This window comes from Rhinatrema bivittatum, chromosome 7, assembly GCF_901001135.1.
Source record: "Rhinatrema bivittatum chromosome 7, aRhiBiv1.1, whole genome shotgun sequence".
NCBI lineage: Eukaryota > Metazoa > Chordata > Amphibia > Gymnophiona > Rhinatrematidae > Rhinatrema > Rhinatrema bivittatum.
Window position 1 is genome coordinate 186480930 of NC_042621.1, and position 22158 is coordinate 186503087.

The 22158-nt window shown below is 40.6% G+C and overlaps 1 protein-coding gene across 2 annotated transcripts in view; it reads right to left on the reverse strand.

Moving 5' to 3' along the window:
• The window catches only part of WDFY4 (WDFY family member 4), a 746928-nt gene that overhangs the window by 665211 nt on the left and 59559 nt on the right, over positions 1-22158 (reverse strand). For both annotated transcript variants that reach the window (XM_029609624.1, XM_029609625.1), the window contains 3 exons: positions 20173-20362; positions 17013-17202; positions 3455-3615 (listed from right to left, as the gene is read on the reverse strand). In XM_029609624.1, coding sequence (XP_029465484.1) covers positions 3455-3615; positions 17013-17202; positions 20173-20362 — 541 coding nt within the window. The remainder of the gene's footprint in view (positions 1-3454; positions 3616-17012; positions 17203-20172; positions 20363-22158) is intronic.

A 22158-nucleotide genomic window follows, 5' to 3' on the forward strand; every position in this document is an offset into this window, starting at 1 on the left:
GAATAAGATAATACACTTTTTGAAGAAAGTTCTTAGAGAGCACAAAGTAAAAGAGTTGATTATTAAAATTTCAGATATCTAAGAGGTAGGCATAGCTATTTGTTGTTAAAAATAAAAAGGTCTAGTGCAGTAGTGGCCAACTCTGGTCCTTGAAAGCAACAAATAGGTCAGGTTTTCAGGATACCTACACTCAATATGCATGAAATAGATTTCTATACAGTGTATGCAAATCTATCTCATGCATATTCAATGTCTATATCCTGAAAACCTGGCCTATTTGTGGCCACTCCTTGTCCAGAGGCCTAGGAAAAGAGAAAATAATCATCACCAATAAAGACATTCTAATATTTACAAGCAATCATCTGTTATTCCATCTGATCTATCATACAAAGGAAGTACCATGAACAACAATAAAACAGTGCTATCTATATACTATACCTCAAAATACCAACTTGTCTTATTCATGGTTTTATTGTCTTGCCTTCTGGTGTTATTTCTAGGTCTCCTTTCTTTTGTGGCTTTTGTTGTGGCTATATTTATATTTTAAAAATTCCCCTTCCCGAGTCTACTCTTCTTCTATTTCTGTTGTGTTCATGTCTTATAAAGCAGTGCCCCCAGTCTCCTGAGATACTGCAGCCACCAGAAAACTGCGTAATTAGCCTGTTGCCACAAAGTTTACAACCTGCTACACAATCAACAAACCTAAAGCTGCTCCAATTCCTAATTAAATCATCTGAATAAAGCAACCTTGTGTCTGCCTTTAGTCTCAGCTAGCTCTGTTTGCTGCTCCAGTCACTCCCCTTTCAGGTAGCCTGCAGGGAACAGGAAGGAAGGAGATCTGAGCCTGAGGCTGGAGCAGACAGTGAGAGAAGAGAAGAAGCATTCTTTAATCTAGTCCCTCCACTTCCATTATTCCTCATCCCCTCCTCTCCTAAAGAGAACAGGAGGGGAGAAATGACATTGGAATGAAGAAAGCATGTAGTTAGAATGTTTGATCCCTTAAAGACCTCTTAAATCAAACCAAAGATGATTTTGATATAATTGCTAGATGTAGTGATATCCCTTTAGAAGAATTTTTGTCTTTATTAAAAGGTTCTTGCACATGTATATGTAGCCAATCACACATAGCTACAAAGATCTGGATGTGTTTTGAAAGTCTACAGCTGCTGGTTTACCACAGCTAATATAGATGATAATTTCAAGTCATAGAAATCTTGACGATTGGTGCCACATGTGCTTATTCAACCCTTTTTTCTGTCTGATTCCTGTATTCAGTATATCCAATGTCCAATATATGTACATCTGTTTTTCTTGGAAAGATAACAAAAAAATATAAAAAGAATGGTTGCACTATATTTCAATTCAAAACTGACATTTCACAGTTAAATGTAACATATGTGTCTTTACTTGATAGTTTGCCTTTTTATTTGGTGAATTATGTATTTGTATATAGTTTCACATTTTTTAAAATAATGTTGAAAAGGTTGTCAATAAAAAGTTTGACTTTTTTTGCAATGAGAGAGATGTGAAACTATGCAAAATTATGCAAATTTGCCACATAATTCTCACATGCTTCAGAAAAATGTGCCACAGAATTTGCTAACTCTTGTTGCAGGAAACTGGAGGCTCTGTTTATAAGTACATGAATTTGATGCCTGCATTTTTTTCTGATATAGACTTGTACAGCACTTCTATTATTTTACTTTTATAATGGTGGGAGTGGCTAAATAAAGGAGCTTTCAAAAACCTGAAACATTTATTTTAACTCAGGAATAAAATAAAAATCAGAATAGAAAAGGAAATTATAATGATCTGGTTAACTGTCAGCTGATTTCTCAAAAAAATGAGACAGCACTCAGTGCTGGATTTAAACGCAAACTATCTAAACTATAATTTAAGAATTCAGATTATAAGGAGCCTCCAAATACAAAAAAAAAACTAAATTAAAAGTTTAATATTTTTTTGTAATACTATGGGGCCTCTTAAACTTGAGGAAGCCAATATTGAAGCACTGCTTAGCCGGATAAGTAGGACTTATCAGGCTAAGGGGCAGCCCCTGAATATCTGGCTATGTACAGCTGCTGCCACATAACCAGATAAATCACTTATCCAACTAAGTAGATAACCAGATAGTTAATGGGACGATCAGGGTGGCGCTAATTATCTGGTTAACTTGACCGGATAAATGCCAATATTCAGCCTTAACTGGTTAAGTTAATCAGATAAATTAGATCTGTCATGGAGCTGGCCTAACTTAGCGGATATAGGGACTTATACATGGATATTCAGCAGCATAGCCATGCTTCTGAACATCCCATTTAAGTTAACCAGATAAGTCTTATCTGGTTAATTTAAATAAGCATTTATTTTTTTAATACTGAGCCCCTCATATTTTAGGGCCTCAGCATGTCTTAATCTGGCTGCATTACGATGACACTGAAGGTGGTTTAATACAGAGTGCAACATCTACCCTCCTTATAAACCCTTCACAAGCTACAAACTCATGATATGGCAGCAGCACCGATTTGTTATAACAACATAAAAGCATAAGAAGTACCATGCTGGGCTAGCCCAATGATCTATCAAAGCCATCATCCTGTCTCTGATAGTGGCCAATCCAGCCTATTTGGAAGGACCCAGCAAGTCTGAATGGGAAGATCCCTTACCTATTGCTCATACCCAGAAATAAGAGTTAGCAATCCCCACATCTGCCTGTCTAATAATTGTTAATGGATCTCTCCTTCAGAAACTTGTCCAAACCATTTTTAAACCCAACTGAACTAATATATTTTTTTAATTTGTTTACATTTATTTGTTGCCTATCCTTGAACAACACACAAGTTGATAATGTACTATAAAAATGATATAAATACAATAAGATACATTAAAAGATTCAGTAGAAAACAGTGCAAAGGCAAAAAAAGATAAAAATTAATTCCAACACAATTACAAACATGACAAACAAAATCTCTATGAAGTTAAATTAAAAAGGTAATTTTAAAAAAGTAAGGTTTTGCAGTCGTCTAGCCAGGGATTCTCTGGTCAAACTTATTTGTTTAGAATAACCTAGACCATATCCTCCAGCAATAAATTGCACAGCTAAATTGTTCATTAACAGAAACATTTACTTTAAATCTGTTCATCTCACAAATTGTCCCCTAGTTCTGGTACTTTTTGAAAGAGTAAATAACCGTTCCTTTCTAAACTATTCCACAGCACTTATGGTTTTATAAACTTCTATCATATCCCCTCTATCTTCTTGTCTGTCAGAGTCCTAACATGTTATTAGCCTTTCTTTATAAGGAAACTATTCCATCTCTTTATCATTTTTGTTAAACTTTTTTGTACCTTTTCTAGCTCTGCTATATCTTTTTTGAGATATACCATATTACTCAAGATGTGGTGAAACCAAAGATCTATTACAGAAGCATTATGACATCTAAAATATACTAACCTGAGAATGGTTCCTGTTGATACTGAAAGTCCATAAGCTGTGGGTGGGAAACATTGCCTGCAACTTTCAGTTCTGTTTTCCCACACATTGTGAGGTGGACCAGTAAATTCAGCAGATCGTCCAGGTGATGTTCCCCTCCATTGATGGAATTTCTGCCACACCTTGAAAAAAAGAAAGTCTCTCTCATATTCTATTTTTGAAAATCTGTAGACAGAGCCAAATGTAGTAAAGGGATTTTCCTATTTTCAGTCTGTGGGTAAACTATTTAGGGCATCTAATTCATAGATTTATCCTTATACATTTAAAAACCTGGAGGCCAACATTGAAAGCACATTTACCGCTAGATATCCAAATAAGCAGGACTGCTATGTAAGACTGTTGAATATCCAGTTATGTTCTAGGTGTTTTGTTATTTGTTTTGTTTTCGAGAGGTTTTTTGACCACAAATTTCATTTCATTTAATTTTTAATTTGTTTCTTTCAATTAAAAAAAAATCAAACATAAAAAAATATTTTTAAAAAAAAGAGGAAATGGGGCCTCCCAAGGCCTCCTTTCCTCAACACCCATCCTTCCAACCCAGAAAAATGGCAGGGCCAGGATCTCCCCTGGCTCTCACTTACCCGGTCTAGTGGGGATTCACTGATGAGACCTAGGCCAAGGCCGCAGTAGGTTGCTGTGACTTTGTTCTAGGCTCTAAAAAAGGCTGAAGCTTGGAGGCCTGGTCCCAACACTTCGACCTGGTCCCAATGCCGGGGCCTAAGCCGGATGCCAGGCCTCAGCTGGATGCTGGAGTCTCAGCCTCGGCCGGGTGGTAGCTCCTGGGCCTCAGCCTAAGACAAAGCCTGGGCCCAGGTCAGATGTCAGAGCCCAGTCCAGTTATGTTCTAGGTGTTTTGTTTTTTGTTTTGTTTTCGAGAGGTTTTTTGACCACAAATTTCATTTCATTTAATTTTTAATTTGTTTCTTTCAATTAAAACAAAACATCAAACATAAAAAAATATTAAAAAGAAAAAAAGATGAAATGGGGCCTCCAAAGGCCTCCTTTCCTCAACACCCATCCCTCCAACCCAGAAAAATGGCAGGGCCAAGAACTCCCCTGGCTCTCACTTACCCGGTCTAATGGGGATTCGCTGATGAGACCTAGGCCAAGGCCGCAGTAGGTTGCTGTGACTTTGTTCTAGGCTCTAAAAAAGGCTGAAGCTTGGAGGCCTGGTCCCAACATCTTGACCTAGGCCCAATGCCGGGGCCTAAGCCGGATGCCAGGCCTCAGCCAGATGCTGGAGTCTCAGCCTCGGCCGGGTGGTAGCTCCTGGGCGCAGCCTAGGAGAAAGCCTGGGCCCAGGTCAGATGTCAGAGCCCAGTCCATAGGCCAGGTCCCAAAACCTGGGCCTCAGCCTAGGCCGGAGCTTGGGTCCAGTCCCAACTGGAAGTTGTTATTTTTTTTCCAAATAGCTTTTATTGCATACTAATACACAATAAACTGTCAGAACCATCACAGTTAACATCTGAAAAGCCAGCCACTAAGTTTTAGCCAATAGAAAACAAAACACTGCAAATCCCCAGAACACTCATCCATGCCATTCTCCCCCAACAACAAGTTAAATCTCTCATCCCCTCATACAAATCAAACAAATCAGCATTGCCCTCCCCCATCCTCTACTATAATAGTTCTACCAGAAACAGGCAGGCGTAATGATAAGATTACAAGGTTAAGAGATTACAGAGTACATAAATGCAACTTATGCCAACATTAACCGCACAAGACACTAGTTTCAACTTGCTCTTTGAAACTAAGTTTTCAGTCCAACTGGTTGAATATCCCATGTCCAAGAGATGGTGCTGTGTCACTAAATGTAATTGATTAATGAGGATTTTACAGACTTCTTCATACCAGGCAGACACAGAACGTTTAGTGAACTTGACATCTATCCATTCTACTTGCATTGCTGTAATCATGTTTTCCTGCCAAAGATCGAATGAAGGTGTTCCTTCAGGTACCCAATAAACCAAAATGCAATTAAATGCTAGCGTAGATATAGAAATTTTTTGACATCAGGTCGATGATTGATAGGACATTTCCAAGTAAAAATATTTTACCAGTTTGAAGCATTTTCACCCTGTTTGCTTCTGAATCACCTGTGTCACTTTAACCCAAAAAACATCTAATTTGGAGCTACACACAAAACAGTGCAATAAGGTGCTAGGTTCAGTAACACATTTAGCACATAAAAGAGAAGAAGAAAGTCGCATCTTAAGCCATTTTACACCATCAATATATGCATGGTGGAGTATTTTGAATTTCATTTTCCTTAAATTTGAGTCTTTATGGTATTGATATGTCTCTTTAAAACATACCTTAATGTTGTCTGGAGCAATTGTATCATTGAGTAGAGAAGACCAATACGTACTGAGCGAGTCCAAATGCTGTACCAGAAATCAATTTTTACATAATTTATGCCAGTCCAAAATTGAGTTCCCTTTAGCCAGCGTGTTCTGGACATCCACCCAAAACAAGGATTCATGAACATGGGCACCTTCAGGCCAGTTCAGTCATGTCACATAATGTATGGCTAGCAAGATCGCAAATATTTGCGAGGGAGGAATATGGTAGATTTTTTGTATAGCTGTAAAGTAGAACTGTTCTCTACGTGTAAGTCAGAGTTCCATAAAATTCCCCGTTCCTTCCATTGATGAAAGACAGATCCATATTCAATACCAGGCAGAAAATCTTTATTTCCAAGAAGGGGCATATAGAAAGACTGATGCACTGATCTTCCACCATACCCTCCCCCTCAACCTTGCACAACCATTTCCATGCAAGTGCAATGGGCTTCAGTAGATTGTTTGTATTCACTAATTTCAGTAATTGTTTAGCCATGGTTTGGAGCAAATACATGGGGTTCCTAGGGCATAACATGTTATGAAGTAACCCTTTCTCACAGTACACATAATTACCTGAAATCTACTTGCCCATAAAACGCAGCTGACATGCTGCATTATAGAAATGCAAATCTGGAAAATCAATTCCCCCATATTCCTTTCTGCCCATTAATTTAGAGCAACTGATATGGGCCCCCTTCCCATTCCAGATAAATAAAACGAATGAAGACCTCAATCTCTTCAGATCCTGCACCAGGAGCCAACAAGGAAGCATTTGCATTTTGTACAAAATCTTTGGGAGAATTACCATTTTCACCAATGCATACCTCCCCAACATAGACAAAGGTAGAGATTTCCAAGATTGGAGTTGTGTGTAAACATTAAAGACAACCTCTTTAATGTTAACATCATAAAGAGAAGCAAGATTCCTAGGACCCACACTCCAAGATATTTAATTTTTTGTTTGCCCATGTAAATGGAAAGGTTGAGGTGTCTTCCCATAACATCTTAACATTTGAATGCAATGCAAGTGCTTCAGACTTACTAAAATTTATTTTTAAACCGGCAATCTTTTAGAATTGAGAAAATATATCCACTATCACTGGTATACTAATCTTTGGCTGACCAACATACAATAAAATGTCATTGACAAACATAGACATTTTCAATCAGTGCTCTCCCACTGTCATCCCATGAAGACTATTCTCTTCCCTTAAATGAATAGCTAAGGGTTCAATCGCAAAAGCAAATAAGAGGGGAGAATGAAGGCATCCTTGCATAACCTCACATTGTAATGGAAAAGAAGGTGATAATTCTCCATTTAGAAGAATCTGAGCACTAGGATTGCGATATATTGTGGAGAGCCAGCCCATCAGGGTAAGTACAGCAGCTAAAATCTTCATATCCACATTTATAAGAGCTATGGATCTATAAGACTCAACTTCTAAGGAGTCCTTTTCTTTTTTCAGTAGCACCACTATTACTGATTGGTTCATAACTGGAGAGAGAGACCCCATATTTACAAGAGAATTGAAAAATGTGGCCAGAGATGGTAATATAGGAAAACGCAAAAAGTTTAAAAAAAACTCTGTTCCTATCCCATCTATCCCAGTTACCTTACCTTTTTTTTTTTATAATTTTATCTTTATTAAATTTAACAATTTAGACAGCAATACAACATATCAATGCAATATGGAGTAAAAGGGTTCTGGGGAAAAAAATAAAAGAAAATACAATGTAAAAAGAAAATTAAAGTAAATCTTAACCCCTCTAACTCCTATACCAAGAAATTGGGGGTGGAAATCAAGGGTTAAGAATGCACCCCATACAAAAGACTAAGTTAGAGGAAAACAGAAAGAAGCCAGTACATATTCAAATTATTCTTCAATTTACAGTTTGGCTAGTTAATGTCAAATGAGAATCAAGAAAAAAGCATAATTGAGAGGGCTCAAAGAAAACATATCTGTTATTCTGAAATCTTAGAATACATTTACAAGGATAACGTATCATCATGCTAGCCCCTAACTGACATGTTTCTTGACCATTCAAGAAATTTCTTTCTGCAGTGTTGAGTGACCCTAGTAATATCTGGATAAATCTGTATTTTCTGTCCAAGAAATAGCTTATCATGATTATGAAGAAACAATTTCAATACTGAATCACGATCAGATGAAAAAACAAATGCAATAAACAAAGTTCCACAATACTCCACTTGATCTGTCCCAGAGGATTCCAAAAACATGGATACTTTTTCAATAGGGACCATTGGACCAGAGTTCTCTTGTGATGCATTGGGAAGATCAGTTTTCTTCTCCCGTGATGTAAAATATATCCGAGATAAAGGAGGAAAAGAGTCTGCTGAAAAAAGCAAGACTTCCTGTAAATACTTCTTAAAGACATCACGAGGTGTTGCAAACATGACACAAGGAAAATTTAAAGCTCTCAGGTTTAAAGCTCTGAAAGCATTTTCCATATTTTCCAACTTTTTTGTATTAATTAAATCAGATTGTACAAGACCATTCTGAACTAATTATATTGCCTCCGTTTTTTGATCCAAAGTGGCAATCTTAACATTATGGGCAGAAGTTACAGCTTCTATAGCTGGAACTGAATGTTTATTTTTAGTCATAACCGTAGTTAGCACAGAGATGAATCTTTGAATTGAAGTAAGAGCTTCCAAACTGAGTCTAAGGTAATAACTTCAACTTGACCAATTTTGGTGTAGAAATAATACTAGCCAAGTTGTCACTGTGGGACCTACCCAATCCTTGGAGCCACACAGATTCCTCATCCCCAACTTTTGTATATGCTTGAATTGCGCCAAAATGTTCTTTAGGTCTTACCAACCCCTGAAAGGGATATATTGGTGTTGGTTCTTCATTCTGGCCACCACCTCCGGATCTCGCCATGCTAGGCTGGGTCCCGGCCTCTATCAGCAATGGCTCCATCGATGAATCACATCTAGTCGGTGTAACCAGGTCCACAGTCTGAACATGAACCGGGGATGAGGGAGTCGAAGGCTCTCCGGGACTCAAGGTGACATGCATGTCCAGCAGGGGGGAGATGTGCAACTCACCAACACCCGCAGCAGACGCTCCCGAAGTTTCTTGTTCCAGCTAGGTGAAAAAGCTCTCGATAAGTTGTTGTACTGAGCCAGAAGTGGGAGGAGTAGGGGAAATCTCCCTAAACCGACCCTTTCTTTTGGTATAGGACATCAGTTACCAGAGGAAAACAATTTTCGAGTGTGTGAGGGCCCAAACACCGTATTCTCTCTTCACGAAGCCAGCTTGACTCTGCCCCCCCCCCCCCCCCCCAGTTACCTTACCTAATTGGAAATTTTGAACCACCCAGAAGATTTCCCCATCACTCACCGGCCCATTTAACCTTTCCACTTGGCCATTTAAAGGTTCTAAAAAACTCATTTTGAACATCAATGGCCATAGTTTTTTGGCTACACAAATCAGGAATCTCTTAGTGATATCCACTAATGCCTGCATATGTTTCCCTGTTTGAATTTTTATATCTGTACCATATGATTTAGGGCCTGTAACACATATTAAATTAACCAAGAGTTAAATTGGCTTATTACCATATTGGTATAACTGGCATTGAAAAAACCATAGTGATTTTGATGCTCTCTGAAATAATATATGATTAAGAGCCTATTTATCAACATCTATAGTTCTCTTACTTTATTCAGTTGTATTAGCAATGTGCTTATCTTGTGCCACATTTAATATGTTTGCCATCTGGAGGATAGCAGCATTGCTAACCTTGTTACTCTTTGCTACATAATCTATGATGTGGCCATGCATCACTGCCTTTCCAGCTTCCCAAAAAACTAATGCCAAAACCTCTGGACCCGAATTGGTATTCACATATTCCCCCTCATTTTTCCTTCAAATAAAAGTGGAAGTTGTCATCATGATATAGGCCAGAATTCATCCGCCAAGAAAAAGGCAAGTGCTTGCGGTCACCCAGCTCCACCCCCATAGTTGCCAATATTGGAACCAGTAACCCTAGGGAACAGATCCTGAGAGATCAAAAAATAATCCGAGGGCAAATATATTTTATGAGGATGTGAATAGAAAGTAAAATCAAATTCCCTGGGGTAGAGGGTTCTCCAGTTATCCAGAAATCCTAACTCTTTGCATAAAAAACAATCCCTTGATCTTCATAGCCAGGCTAGGGAGACTTAGCAGGTTTATAATCCTCCTTACCATTAGCAACTACATTAAAGTCTCCTCCCACAATCAACCTGTAACCCAAAAGGGCCAGAAAAATTGCTACTATTTCCTTAAAAAAAGAAGGAGGTGTGCATTAGGGGCATATATGTTACTGTGGGAATGAATGGTAACTCCCACAGGCCTGGAGCAGAAATTTAGTCCGACTCCAGCCTTTCTTAAAATGTATTCATAGCTTCATTCATATAGACTTTACCTTCAGACAGTGTCTCTACTCCCAGTTGTACTGCTTCATCTCAGCTCAGTGTTAGGTCAGTATTACATATAGAAGCTGCCTTCCTACCCGGAGACCAGGCCTGGTCTAATTATCCCAACCTGGTTCCCAGCTCTTATTCCCTAGTCTCTGGTTATGCCCACTGAGCCCCACCTGCCCCGCAATAACCCACCCATATAGCATACTTTCCTTAAGACATTTAAGATGGACCAGGCATATAGCCTGGACCTGCACAGGTAAATAGGGGAACACTAGGGGCACTGCCTCACATACTCCTCCCCTCAGCTTGGATCCATCGAGTCAGGTGTCTCTACTCCCTTCTGGATCCCATCCAGAGAGTCCAAGACCTCCCAGTCCCCTTCTCTTAGGATTACCCTCGGCCATGTCACGACCACCACCACCATTGTGCCATTCATGCAGTGCACATCCCCAGTCCTTTAATTAAGTTCTTTTCTGGCTCCGGGTTTGAATTTCACCCCAATGGAGCTTCATGGACCAACAGGGGAACCACCAATGCTGAATTTTCTATATCCTCTGTTGCTGGAGACTCCACAGCCCCTCCCCTCTGGGCTCTCCATCGACTCTTCCTCCAGGCTCTCTGCAGCACCTCTCTCTGGGCTCTCCACAGTTTCCTCCTCTGTACACGCTGTAGCACCACCCTCTGAGCTCTCCACAGTTTCCTCATCTGTACACTCTGGTCACTCACCCATGCCTGTTGCTGGCTCCTCCGCAGCTTCACTCGCTGGGAATCTCCACAGTGCCACCTTCTGGCTCTCCCATGGCATCTCTCACTTGCCTTTCCAAGCCTTCTCTCTCTGGGCTTCTCATGGAAGTTTTCTCCAGACTCCCAGTAGTGATTGGGTACCCTACAGGGTCTTCCTCACTACCTCCTATAGCACTCACTTCCAACTCTTCAATACTGTCTCTTCCTGGGCAGTCTGTGTCACCCTCCCTGGGGCTCTCTGTGACCCCTCTCTCAGTGTTCTTCACAGCCCCCTTCTCTACGCTTCTCACAGGAGCTATTTATGGACTCCCGGTAGTGTTTGGGCACCCTACAGGGTCTTCACTAGGACCACCTATAGTGCCAATCTCCAGCCTTGGTTCCTGCTGGATAGTAGTTTTTCTCAGCTCACTCACTAGCATAGCATTCTTTCTGGTAACTTGCTTCTGGTCCACCTCCCATTGGTCATCTCTGCTGAAATTTCTTGAAGTTGAGCGATCAGCTGCTGCTATTCTGTAGTGCCCCCTCCTGGGCACTCTGCATCACCACTTCCTGACAAGGCCATGAAGCCTCATTCTACATAGATGTTGATGACAGCCTAGGCCCGCTGACACCTTGCCCGGCTTTCTTGTAACCTCCTATCTCCCTCCTGGACATTCCGGATCAGGGCCTTCCAGTTACCTTCAATCATGCTCTCAGACTGCTGCATTCTGGGCCTGCACATCTTCCCTGCAGAGTGGCTTGCTTGCTGGAAGAGGGCCCTTCCATTCACCACACTCACAGCCCACTCTGGCGGCTTCCCCTGTGTTTCTTTCACTTTTCTTTTCAAGGCAAAAAAGTAAAAAAAACCCTGCTTGACCAGCAATAACTTGCTCACTGTTAAATCCCTGTATATCTCCCAGCAGGGCTTCTCCCTTTAGCCAGTTCATTCCTAAATCTTCCTGGCTGTCCCTGCAACCAGGCCCCCCCCCCCCCCCCCAAGAGTTTCCTCTCTACCTGAACTTTAAAACTGTTTTTCTTCAGTGCAGCTTCTGCTACACCCTTTCACAAACCATCATGCACTTCTGCACTTCCTGTGCTCTGTACTTAGTTTTAGGGTTCTGTATAGAGTTTAGAACCACAGGTCCTCTTCACAACTCTCTGCACTCCACACAGATACTTTCTTGGAGGCTGGGGTTTTTTTTCTCTACTCTGCTTAGAAAAAATTCCCATGCATGACACCCTATGTAGGAATGAGCAGTGATTCCTGCAGGCCTGGAGGCAGAAATTCAGTCTGACTCCAGCCTTTCTTAAAACAAATTCTTTATTCATAGCTTCATTCATATAGACAACAGTAGATTGGCTTTACCTTCAGATAGTGTCTCTCTCTCTACTCCCAGTTGTGCTGCTTTATCTCAGCTCAATGTTTGGACAGTATTACATACAGGAGCTGCCTTCCTCCTGGAGACCTGGGCCTGGTCTAGTTAACTCCACCTAGATCCCAGCTCTTATTCCCCAGTCTCAGTTATGCACTCTGAGCCTCACCTGCCTCACAGGATACCACCCATAAAGCATACTCTCCTTAAGGAATTTAAGGCAGACCAGGCATCTAGCCTGGTCCAGCACAGGTAAATAGAGGAACATAGGGGCACTGCCTCATAGTTACAAAAGCTAACTTTTGACAATACAATGTACCGAGTACAATACTAAAGTATCCCTCCGCATCCTGTATTTGTCACTTTGCATGAAACTGCAGTTGTTAATGAGCAAATATGTCCATATCTTTCTACCTGCTGGATCATGAAGAAAATCAACATTGTCCTACCCAGTCTTTTTTCAGTTTAGCATGTTCAGCATTATTTAAATGTGTCTCTTGAAGAAAGACAACCTGCGATTTCAGTCACTTAAACATAGTCAAAAGCTTACTGCACTTAACTGGCGAATGAATTCCATCTACATTGAGGGTTAGCAAATTAACCTGCACCATGTTTCCAAATTAAAGAAAATCTTTGCAAAATATTTAGATTTTGTAGTGTCCAGCCCAAAAGAACTTCCAGCTGAGCCACCCAGGCATTCAAATTCTTTTTATTTGTTCCCTCAAATAATCTCATAGTAGACAATGCCCAAAACATTCAAACCCATACTATACTCACCCTACTTGCACACCCACTCATGCTTCCATTCATCCTCCCTCACATACCCCTGGACTTATGATATTTCCCTCACTGTATCATAAAAACCTCCCTTTACAACTGCTCCAAGGAATCACAACCTCTAACCCTTTCCTTTTACAGAGGGGTTGTGTCCTTTTGCGTCTCCCCAAGTCTGCATAAGGTAACATCTTACTTGCTTGAATTTTATCATTTCAAAACAGTTTAAATTCACATTTAAACAAGAACTACATAAGCCAACAGCCCACTATTAATAAAAGAGACCCTATTATAGGAAAGCAGTTTTAAACTGGCATTAGAGCCTTCATTATATCTTGGGTGTAAGTCAGAGTTCCTCACTCCAATTAAGGGTGCTTCTGTGTCTGTGAGCAGATCCATCCTGAGGACTAATCAAATGCGATCCTAGGTGATGGCCCACACTTCTTCCCAAAAACAGCAAATCGGCAATCTGACAAATAAGAACATCAGCATTGCACAACCACTAAGCAAGAGAACTAATAGTTCTCTTGCACAGTGCTGAATGCACTATCCTGTGCTATTCAGCAGCCTTGAAAAAGATGCCTGCTGTCTCCTTTCCCCCGTGTGCTACCAGCAGAAATACAAAGCAGCATTAACGAGCATTAGCGGGTGCTGGCAAAGATGCTAGAAAATCCATTGCCTCATATTTTTTAGTAAAGTGGTGCACCTTGTTTCCGTGATAAATCCAAAGTTTGGTGGGGAACAGTAATGAGAAGCACATGCCCCTCTGGTGCCTTTCTGAACAAGGCCCCAACATTTCCTTGCATTGGGCTCCTACCTGTGCCCAAAAGTTGTTAAATAAAATAATTTTGTGACCATTATAGTCAAGGAGCTTTCTTGGCAATAGGCTTAAAAAACTTTTGTTATGTACCCAGTTTAGTATCTATACCATGACTGGTCGCAACTTACCTTTCATGTCTCATGACAGGCCCAAACAGTATACCCGTTCACATCTCAGAGAATCGCCGGGAAAGGTAAGGCCTAGATGCACAGGAAGCCATTGCTACACAATTTTATATAAATCTTCTTCACAAAACGACTCTGGTAGCCCAGTGATTTTGATATTGTTTCATCTGCTCCAGTTTTCTTGATCCTCTATCCTGTCTATTAGTGCAAAATGTTTTTCTCTTAATTCAGTGATAACCCTCTCAGCATCTGTGAGACAGACATCTTGTTGCGCGTCCCGTCCGCGTTCGGCCCACACCCGGGCCTGCTAACCTCACTAACTCCTCCACGGGTCCTGGGTCGTCCTCCCCAGCTACAGCAGCAAGCACAACCAGGCCTCGGCATCCCGCGGCAGCGGTCGCCGGGCCTTCCACCTCCAGCCAGGCCTCACGGCGGGGCTCAGCATCTTCCGTGGCATCGACCCCACCCCTAGGCGTGCATGGACCACCTGGTCCCTTAAAGGGCCAGGGGTGGGTCCCAGCTCCGCGGCTGGCCCTGATTGATCACCATATAAGAGGAAGTGCCTGCCTATATTTCCTCGCCTTGGCAATCAGGTCAATCACCTTGTAATTTCTAGTTTGCCTCTGCATTTCCAGTCTTTGTTCCAGTCTTGTTCCAGCCTTGTTCCAGTCCTGTTCCAGTGTCCTGTTCCAGTGTCCTTCTGTTCCTTCGTCTCCCCAGGTAGTACCTCTCGGATTGTCTTCTTGGTACTGACCTCTACCTGTTCCTGACTACGTTGATCGCTGCCTGGATTTGACCTCTGCCTGATTACTGACCATGTCTGCACGCTACCTGGAACCAACCTCTGCCTGATTACTGATCACATCTGTACGCTGCCTGGAACCGACCTCTGCCTGATTACTGACCACGTCTGACTGCTGCCTGGAACCTGACCCCTGCTTTAGCTGACTACGCTTCCTTGACTCTGGCCTTGATCCTTGTCATACATTCAGAGACTCTCTTCTGGCCTCCTCTGGCACCTTGGACGTCTAGCCTGAACATCGACTGCGCACCCTTGATTGTGGTGGGCACACCTCTGAACTTTCTCTCAAGGAGATCCTGCGAGGCCCACAAAAGACCAGGTGGCCTGGGTAACCAAAGGCTCAACCTGAGGGAACCCCGGGTTGCTAGTGGTGAAGCTCCACCTAGCCTCTGTCTCTTCCTGTTCTCCGCCTCCTGGTGGCAGGCGCTCTCTGGGTCCGACCAGGGAGACCATCAATCCTGCACTAGGCCAAGGGACCACCTCCCGGCGCAACACTTCTTATAGGGAGATACGCTGTTGTGTGTGATCTATCCACTTGGATTGTCCAAACGTCCCTTTATTTCCTCCATTGCCACATGAATTTTAATTAAACAGTCATCCAGCGCTAATTGCACAGGTGGTTTACTGCGGGGCCTCTTCTAAGATATTTGCCACAGTTTTTTTCCTCGCTATCGTTCCCGGCCATTATTGCCTCTGCAGTTTTCCTGTCATGGCCCAATCTCTGCCCTTTGGTGCTCATACCCCCTCAAAATCTCTGCTAATGGCAACAAGACAGCCTCTCAACAAGTTGAAGGTAAGCTGTAAGCTTATCAAGAAGCATGTAGCAAGCTTGAAATTAAATTTAAAACTAAATTTAAAAATATTTTAGGGAGATGCTTTGGAGCTCTAACCCCCAACGTCCGATCAGGCTCGCATCATAACTAGAAGTCCCCGATTGGAAGTTTTAACTGAATTAAATGAATAAGATTTGTTTAATTTTGGGCCCCTCAATTTATTTTGGGGCTCTGAATTAAACAAATTGGCCCTTCTTTGTTGCATTTTGCAAATTCAGTTAAAACAAATGTACACCTCTATTATGTTCAGCGGCCATTAGTTAGCTGGATAAGTCATTAATGCAGCTATTGGAATAGCCACATAAGTTGTGGGTGGGCAGTGGGTGGATAAGTAATCCTGCTAATCAGCAATATTCAGCCTTATGCGGATAACATATCCAGGTTAGACCTACTCAATAGCATTAGCATTCAGCATAACCATGCTGCTGAATAGCCCATCTACGTTAGCCTGATATGTCAATCAAGATAACTTTGATAACCAGCTAGGTTTTGAATATCTACCCCAGTAAGTTTACATATTAGGCCTCCTTGGACATAAACTAGATGATCATAGGTCAGACCTTGAAAATCTATACTATCAAATGTTTTTTTTTAATCTTAAAGGAAAGTAGTTTTATATTGTCTCTAAGCACTGCAAACATTCAGTGGATTTGCAAGGATTTTAGGTAGAACTTGAAAAAGGAATACAGGATTCCCCAATATCTTCCACCAATATTGTAAAAGAAATAAAATATATATTGCATAACTAAGCTTCTTGATTGGCTATAAGTGTGGGCATTAATATCTACCAATATGAAGAAAACCGGAAGCTATCTGGCAGGACATGTCTCTGGTGGCTTTTTACACCCTCAATTCCTCCAAACCAGTTTATTTTCAGAAAGCAAAATGTTTTTAAATCCCAATAATAATCTGTGACCTGAAGAGGGGTTTCACCTCAGGTCTTCTGAAGTCTTCTTTGGTCACCACTAGAAGACAGACATTTTTCCATGTGCCATTTAGTAATGAATTGTTTGCTTTTATGAGTTGCTCAGGCATATCTTTTCTTTCTTGGTTTTCTTATAGATATCCCAGCTCCTACTATTCTTGTGACTTATCATAAGAACTTCAATAACTATAAATATTTTAAGCAGACTTATTGCTTCAGTACTTGACTTGTGAAACCAACACCACTCAAATTACAGTAGCATAACCTACAAAGCCATATCCTTAAAAAGTGACTGCATGTTAATGAGATGCTTACTGATACATTTTCTAGAAAAAAGAAGAAATATAAACAGATGTGCTATACTTGCCGAAGCACAATTTTTAACACCAGCTGATATCCTTCATTATTCTCAAATTCCAGGAGCAAAGCTTGAGAAATAGGATAGGAATGCTTCACAAAACCAAGAAGAATGCTGGCTACTTCACACAAGTCACACGGAGATAGGGTATCAGCAGACCTAGACAGATTCTGAAAGGACATCTTGATGCATTTTGAAGCTGAAACAGAAAAACATTCTGTCATGTTTTCTCCTATCCAAAGCTCTGCACATTTACTGTAACCAAAAAGCAACATGAATGTTAGTGAAGTATAATAGTCAAAAGGACTACAAAGGTGTTCAGTGGTGTGAAAAGTGTCAAGTAACTCAAATTAGGCAGATGTCAACCTGGTTCAAGTTTTTTAGATTTGTTTTAGAACTTACCCTCTGTCACTGTGAAAATTTGTCACAATTGAAACACTGGATTATATTCACAATTTGATAATTTGACGCCTAGGTTGAGAAACTCTAGCAGATAATCAATTTCTGCCTGATTCTCAGAGTCACCAGGCTTAGAGCCATGTATGCAACGATGCATTTGTAACAGGCACTGAGTAGGTAGGGTACAGGGAACAAGAGCCAAAGGACAGGCATAAGGATGGAGTGGAAGGAGGAGCAGGGACCAGAGATCTGTGGGTGGAACAAGGGGAGTGGCAAATTTTGATCTGCCTGGGCTAGCAGAAATCATTGTCCTGGCCCTTGTCCGCAATCACTCAGAATTATCAGACATGGATGAAAAAAAAAAACCCCAAGAAAATCTATTGTTGCTGAACCCACGTCTGATAATGCTGTGTGACTTCAGATAAGAACCATGTCATCAATTTCTGCCGCCCCAGGCAGATCAAAATTTGTCACACACACACACACACACACACACACACAGGCTGCATTACAAAGATGGTGCAAAGTAAAAGGGGGGAGGGAAGGAGAACCACTTTAATTCATTTGAACTTTTGAAACCAATAAATATCTATCAAACTATATTCTAAATGATTCACACAGCTCCAAGTGTCATTGGTCCTCATGGTAAACTAAATTAGGGTAGAGCAAGAGATAGAGGCAGAACATAAGAACATAAGATATGCCATACTGGATCAGACCAAGGGTCCATCAGGCCCAGTCTCCTGTTTCCAACAGTGACCAATCCAAGTCACAAGGACTTGGAAAGTACCCAAACATTAGATAAGTCACAAGCTACTATTGCTTATTAATTACCATAATAGCAGTTTATGGATTTTTACCCTAGGAACTTCCAAACCTTTTTTAAACCCAGTTACACTAACTGCTGTAACCACATCCTCTGGCAATGAATTCCAGAGCTTAACTATGCACTGAGTGAAAAATAATTTTCTTCGATTTGTTTTAAATGAGCTACTTGCTAACTTCATGGAGTGCCTCTTGATCCTTCTATTATCTGAGAGAGTAAATAGCCGATTTACATTTACTTGTTCAAGTCCTTTCATGATTTTGCAGACTTCTATTATATCCCCCCTCAGTCGTCTCTTCTCCAAACTGAACAGTCCTAACTTCTTTTGCCTTTCCTCAAAGGGCAGCCATTCCATACCTCTTATAATTTTGTTCACCCTTCTATGCATTGTCTCCAGTGCAGCTATATCCTTTTTGAGATGCTGTAACCAGAATTGCACACAGTATTCAAGATGCGGTCTCACCATGGAGCGATAGAGAGGCATTATGACATTCTCCATTTTATTTGCTGTTCCGTTCCTAATAATTCTTAACATTATGTTTGCTTTTTTGATCACCACGGCACACTGAGCCGATGATTTCAATCTATTATCCACTCTAGATCTTTTTTCTGAGTGGTAACTCATAAGATAGATGCTAACATTCTGTAACTACAGCAAGGGTTATTTTTCCCTATATGCATCACTTTGCACTTGTCCATGTTAAATTTCATCTGCCATTTGGAAGACCAGTCTTCCAGTGTCACTAAGTCCTCCTGCAATTCATCACAATCCGCTAAGATTTAACTACTCTGCATAATTTTGTGTCATCCGCAAATTTGACTACCTCACTCATCCAGCTCATTTATACATTTATTATAAAGCACCAGTCCAAGTACAGATCCCTGAGGCACTCCACTGTTTACCTTTTTCTACTGTGAAAACTGACCATTTAATCCTACTCTGTTTCCTGTCTTTTAACCAGCTTACAATCCATAAAAGGACATCACCTCCTATTCCATGACTTTTTAGTTTTCTTAGAAGCCTCTCATGAGGGATTTTGTCGAATGCCTTCTGAAAATCCAAATACACCATCTACCTGTTCACCTTTGTCCAAATGTTTATTCACCCCTTCAAAAAAATGTAGGATATTAGTAAGGCAAGACTTTCCTTGGGTAAATCCATGTTGGCTGTGTCCCATCAAACTATGTCTATCTTTTGTGATTTTATTCTTTATAACAGTTTCCATAATTATTCCCAGCACTGAAGTCAGGCTCACCGGTCTATAGTTTGCCAGATCACCTCTGGATCCCTTTTTAAATATAGGGGTTACATTGGCCATCTTCCAATCTTCAGGTTCATTGGATGATTTCAACGATAGGTTACAAATTAATTGAAATAGGTCTGAAATTTCATTTTTTAGTTCTTTCAGAACCCTGGGATGTACACCATCCATTCCAGGTGATTTACTACTCTTCAGTCTTAGCATTATTAAATTTTATATAATTTGGATTGTTCCCATATATCATAGATTTATATGATATATGGAAAAACCTTATGTCAAAAGTACAAAAATATTCCTGCTACTGGATACCAAGTACTTACATGAAATGTCATCAGAATTCAAAACTGATTCCGGGGGTCTCTCTTTGGATAAACCATTGCCAGCCTTGTAATTCTGATCTATATAGTGCTCCCCTATTTTATCTCCCAGCAGACTTCTCGGCTTGCTCCAGATTTTCAAGAGACTAATCCAGTCCTAGTTTTACCCACCGTATGCATGGACTTTTCTCAGCGAAATCAATAACGGCATCAGAACTACAAGTTCTATGTAGGCAGTATAGTAAAACCAGGATTGGATCAACCTGTCCTGAAAATCTGGAGTCAGTTGTCAACCTTACATCCCAGTGACAAAATTGGTTTTCATTGTTAACAATGTGGGTTCAGAAATCGAAAAGATATCATACATTGTAGGTGATGAAGTGCACTTTCTGTGAGGGTCTTTGAAATGGTTTTAAGCAGATGGCTGGTAGGAGCTCTCCAAGACGGGCTGCACTGATCCCAGAGAAGGGCCACTGAAGTTATCAGGGACTGAAGTTCGGTCGTTCTCAGAAGTTCCACCACACCCTCCTTCAGACTGCAAGCATTAAGCATTATCTAAGAAAGTAAAACAAAAACAGAGAAGGTTTAATACAGTTTAAAATTCTGTCTTTACAAAGCAATGAGGGTAATTTAAAAAAAAAAAAAAAAGTAAATGTTACATTATCATAGCAATTTTCAAAAGCCCATAAACCTGCATTAAGTGCAGGTAAATGGGTAAAACCTATTGACAAATCAATAATATATATTGTAGCAATTTTCAAAGGCTATTGAATTAATAGGTTAAGTGAACTTAACATTGGTAAATGGGCTTTTGAAAATTGCTATAATAGTATGGTAGTTTTACATTTTCCTTGAAAATTACCCTCCCTATGTTTATCTTCTGCATTTATGTACTGTTATAGAAAAAAGCAGGTTTGTAAATACTGTGTATGCAAGGCGACTGGAATGAGAAATTGTCTTTAAATATATATTTACTGTTTCAGGTTGCTATTCGTGCATGACAATCTGAGAGTTAACTAACTTGAGGAGAGCAGATGCCAATCATTTCAAGCACACACTATCAATAGCACGGGACAGCATGCGACGTGAAGAACAGAGACTAATTATCTTACTCACTCTGTATGTCAGACATTATGTTTTTGCAGATCACATAGGCTGGATAATAAACTAAAAATAACTAAAAGAGTTTCTGATTTAGGAGGGTAAAGATAAAGTGAGAATTAGACATCATGCTAATGAAGAATCCCCTTTGCGTCCAGTATCAGTCCAGAAATTGATCTTCTGCTACTGGGCTTTACTTGCTCAGCCCAGGCATCTCCTCCCCTAGCTTTAAGGTTGCAAGACAACATGGTGAAAATGTGGAATAAGTAGGAGAGCTCCATCTTACTCCCAAGAAAAAAAAGTCTGCACCAATACCCAGAGTCAGAAATATTATGAAAAAAATGTGACTGAGGAAAACCTCTCTAAGCAGTGAAAAAGGCAGAAACAACATAAGCTTATAAATCTCTCCCTCAGCATATTTAAATATTCTTTCTGAGCTAGAAGATGTTTATTCACAGTCGCCTAAAATAATACACTTCCTGTCCACCAAATCAGTAGTTGGTGGTGCCCAAAACAGCAAAACTAAGCAATCCCTAACCAAACTAGTTCAGTCCTATGAACTACTGTACCAATGGCTGTTGACAAATCTTCCCATCCCTGCACAGGTTTCAACAACTTGTCTGTTTCCAGGGATGCAAAAACTTATTTTCCAAAAGCAGCTTTACATTTTAGCACGACTTCCATCCACAGGGTTTGGCATCCAGGGCAGGTTATTGCTCACACCTCTTTTACAAGAGGAAAGGAAGTGAGCATGAAAAACCCAGTTTACATGCCAACCCCGTCTCCACACAGTCATGCAGAAAAAAAAATGAAAGAAACAATGACCTAATAAAACCCAGCATTCAGGCAGACGGCGGTGTGAAGTGAGAGGCCCAACCAACCCACCTCTACCAGGCGAGGAAGCAGAAAAAGCGATCTCTTGCAGAAAGTATTGCTGGCTGGTGGACTGCAGTTTCTTGCTTTGAAAGGGATTTTTTTTTTTTTTTGAAGGGAGATGTTTGCATCCTTTGAAACAGACAAACTGTATATTGTGAAAATCTGTGCCAGTCAGGAAGAAATATTTCAGCATTGGAGAAGTGTGCAAGTCTTGAAATACTAAATGCATGTAAAAGAAACAGTAAGATTTAAGGAAAGAAACAGATACTAGAGTAACAAAGTCACCTGGTACTTTAGAGGTTTGCATGTGTTGCAGATTGGATTTGTCCTATTTCTTGTGCCTTGTTGCAAAATATTTGAAACAGTAGTGCATT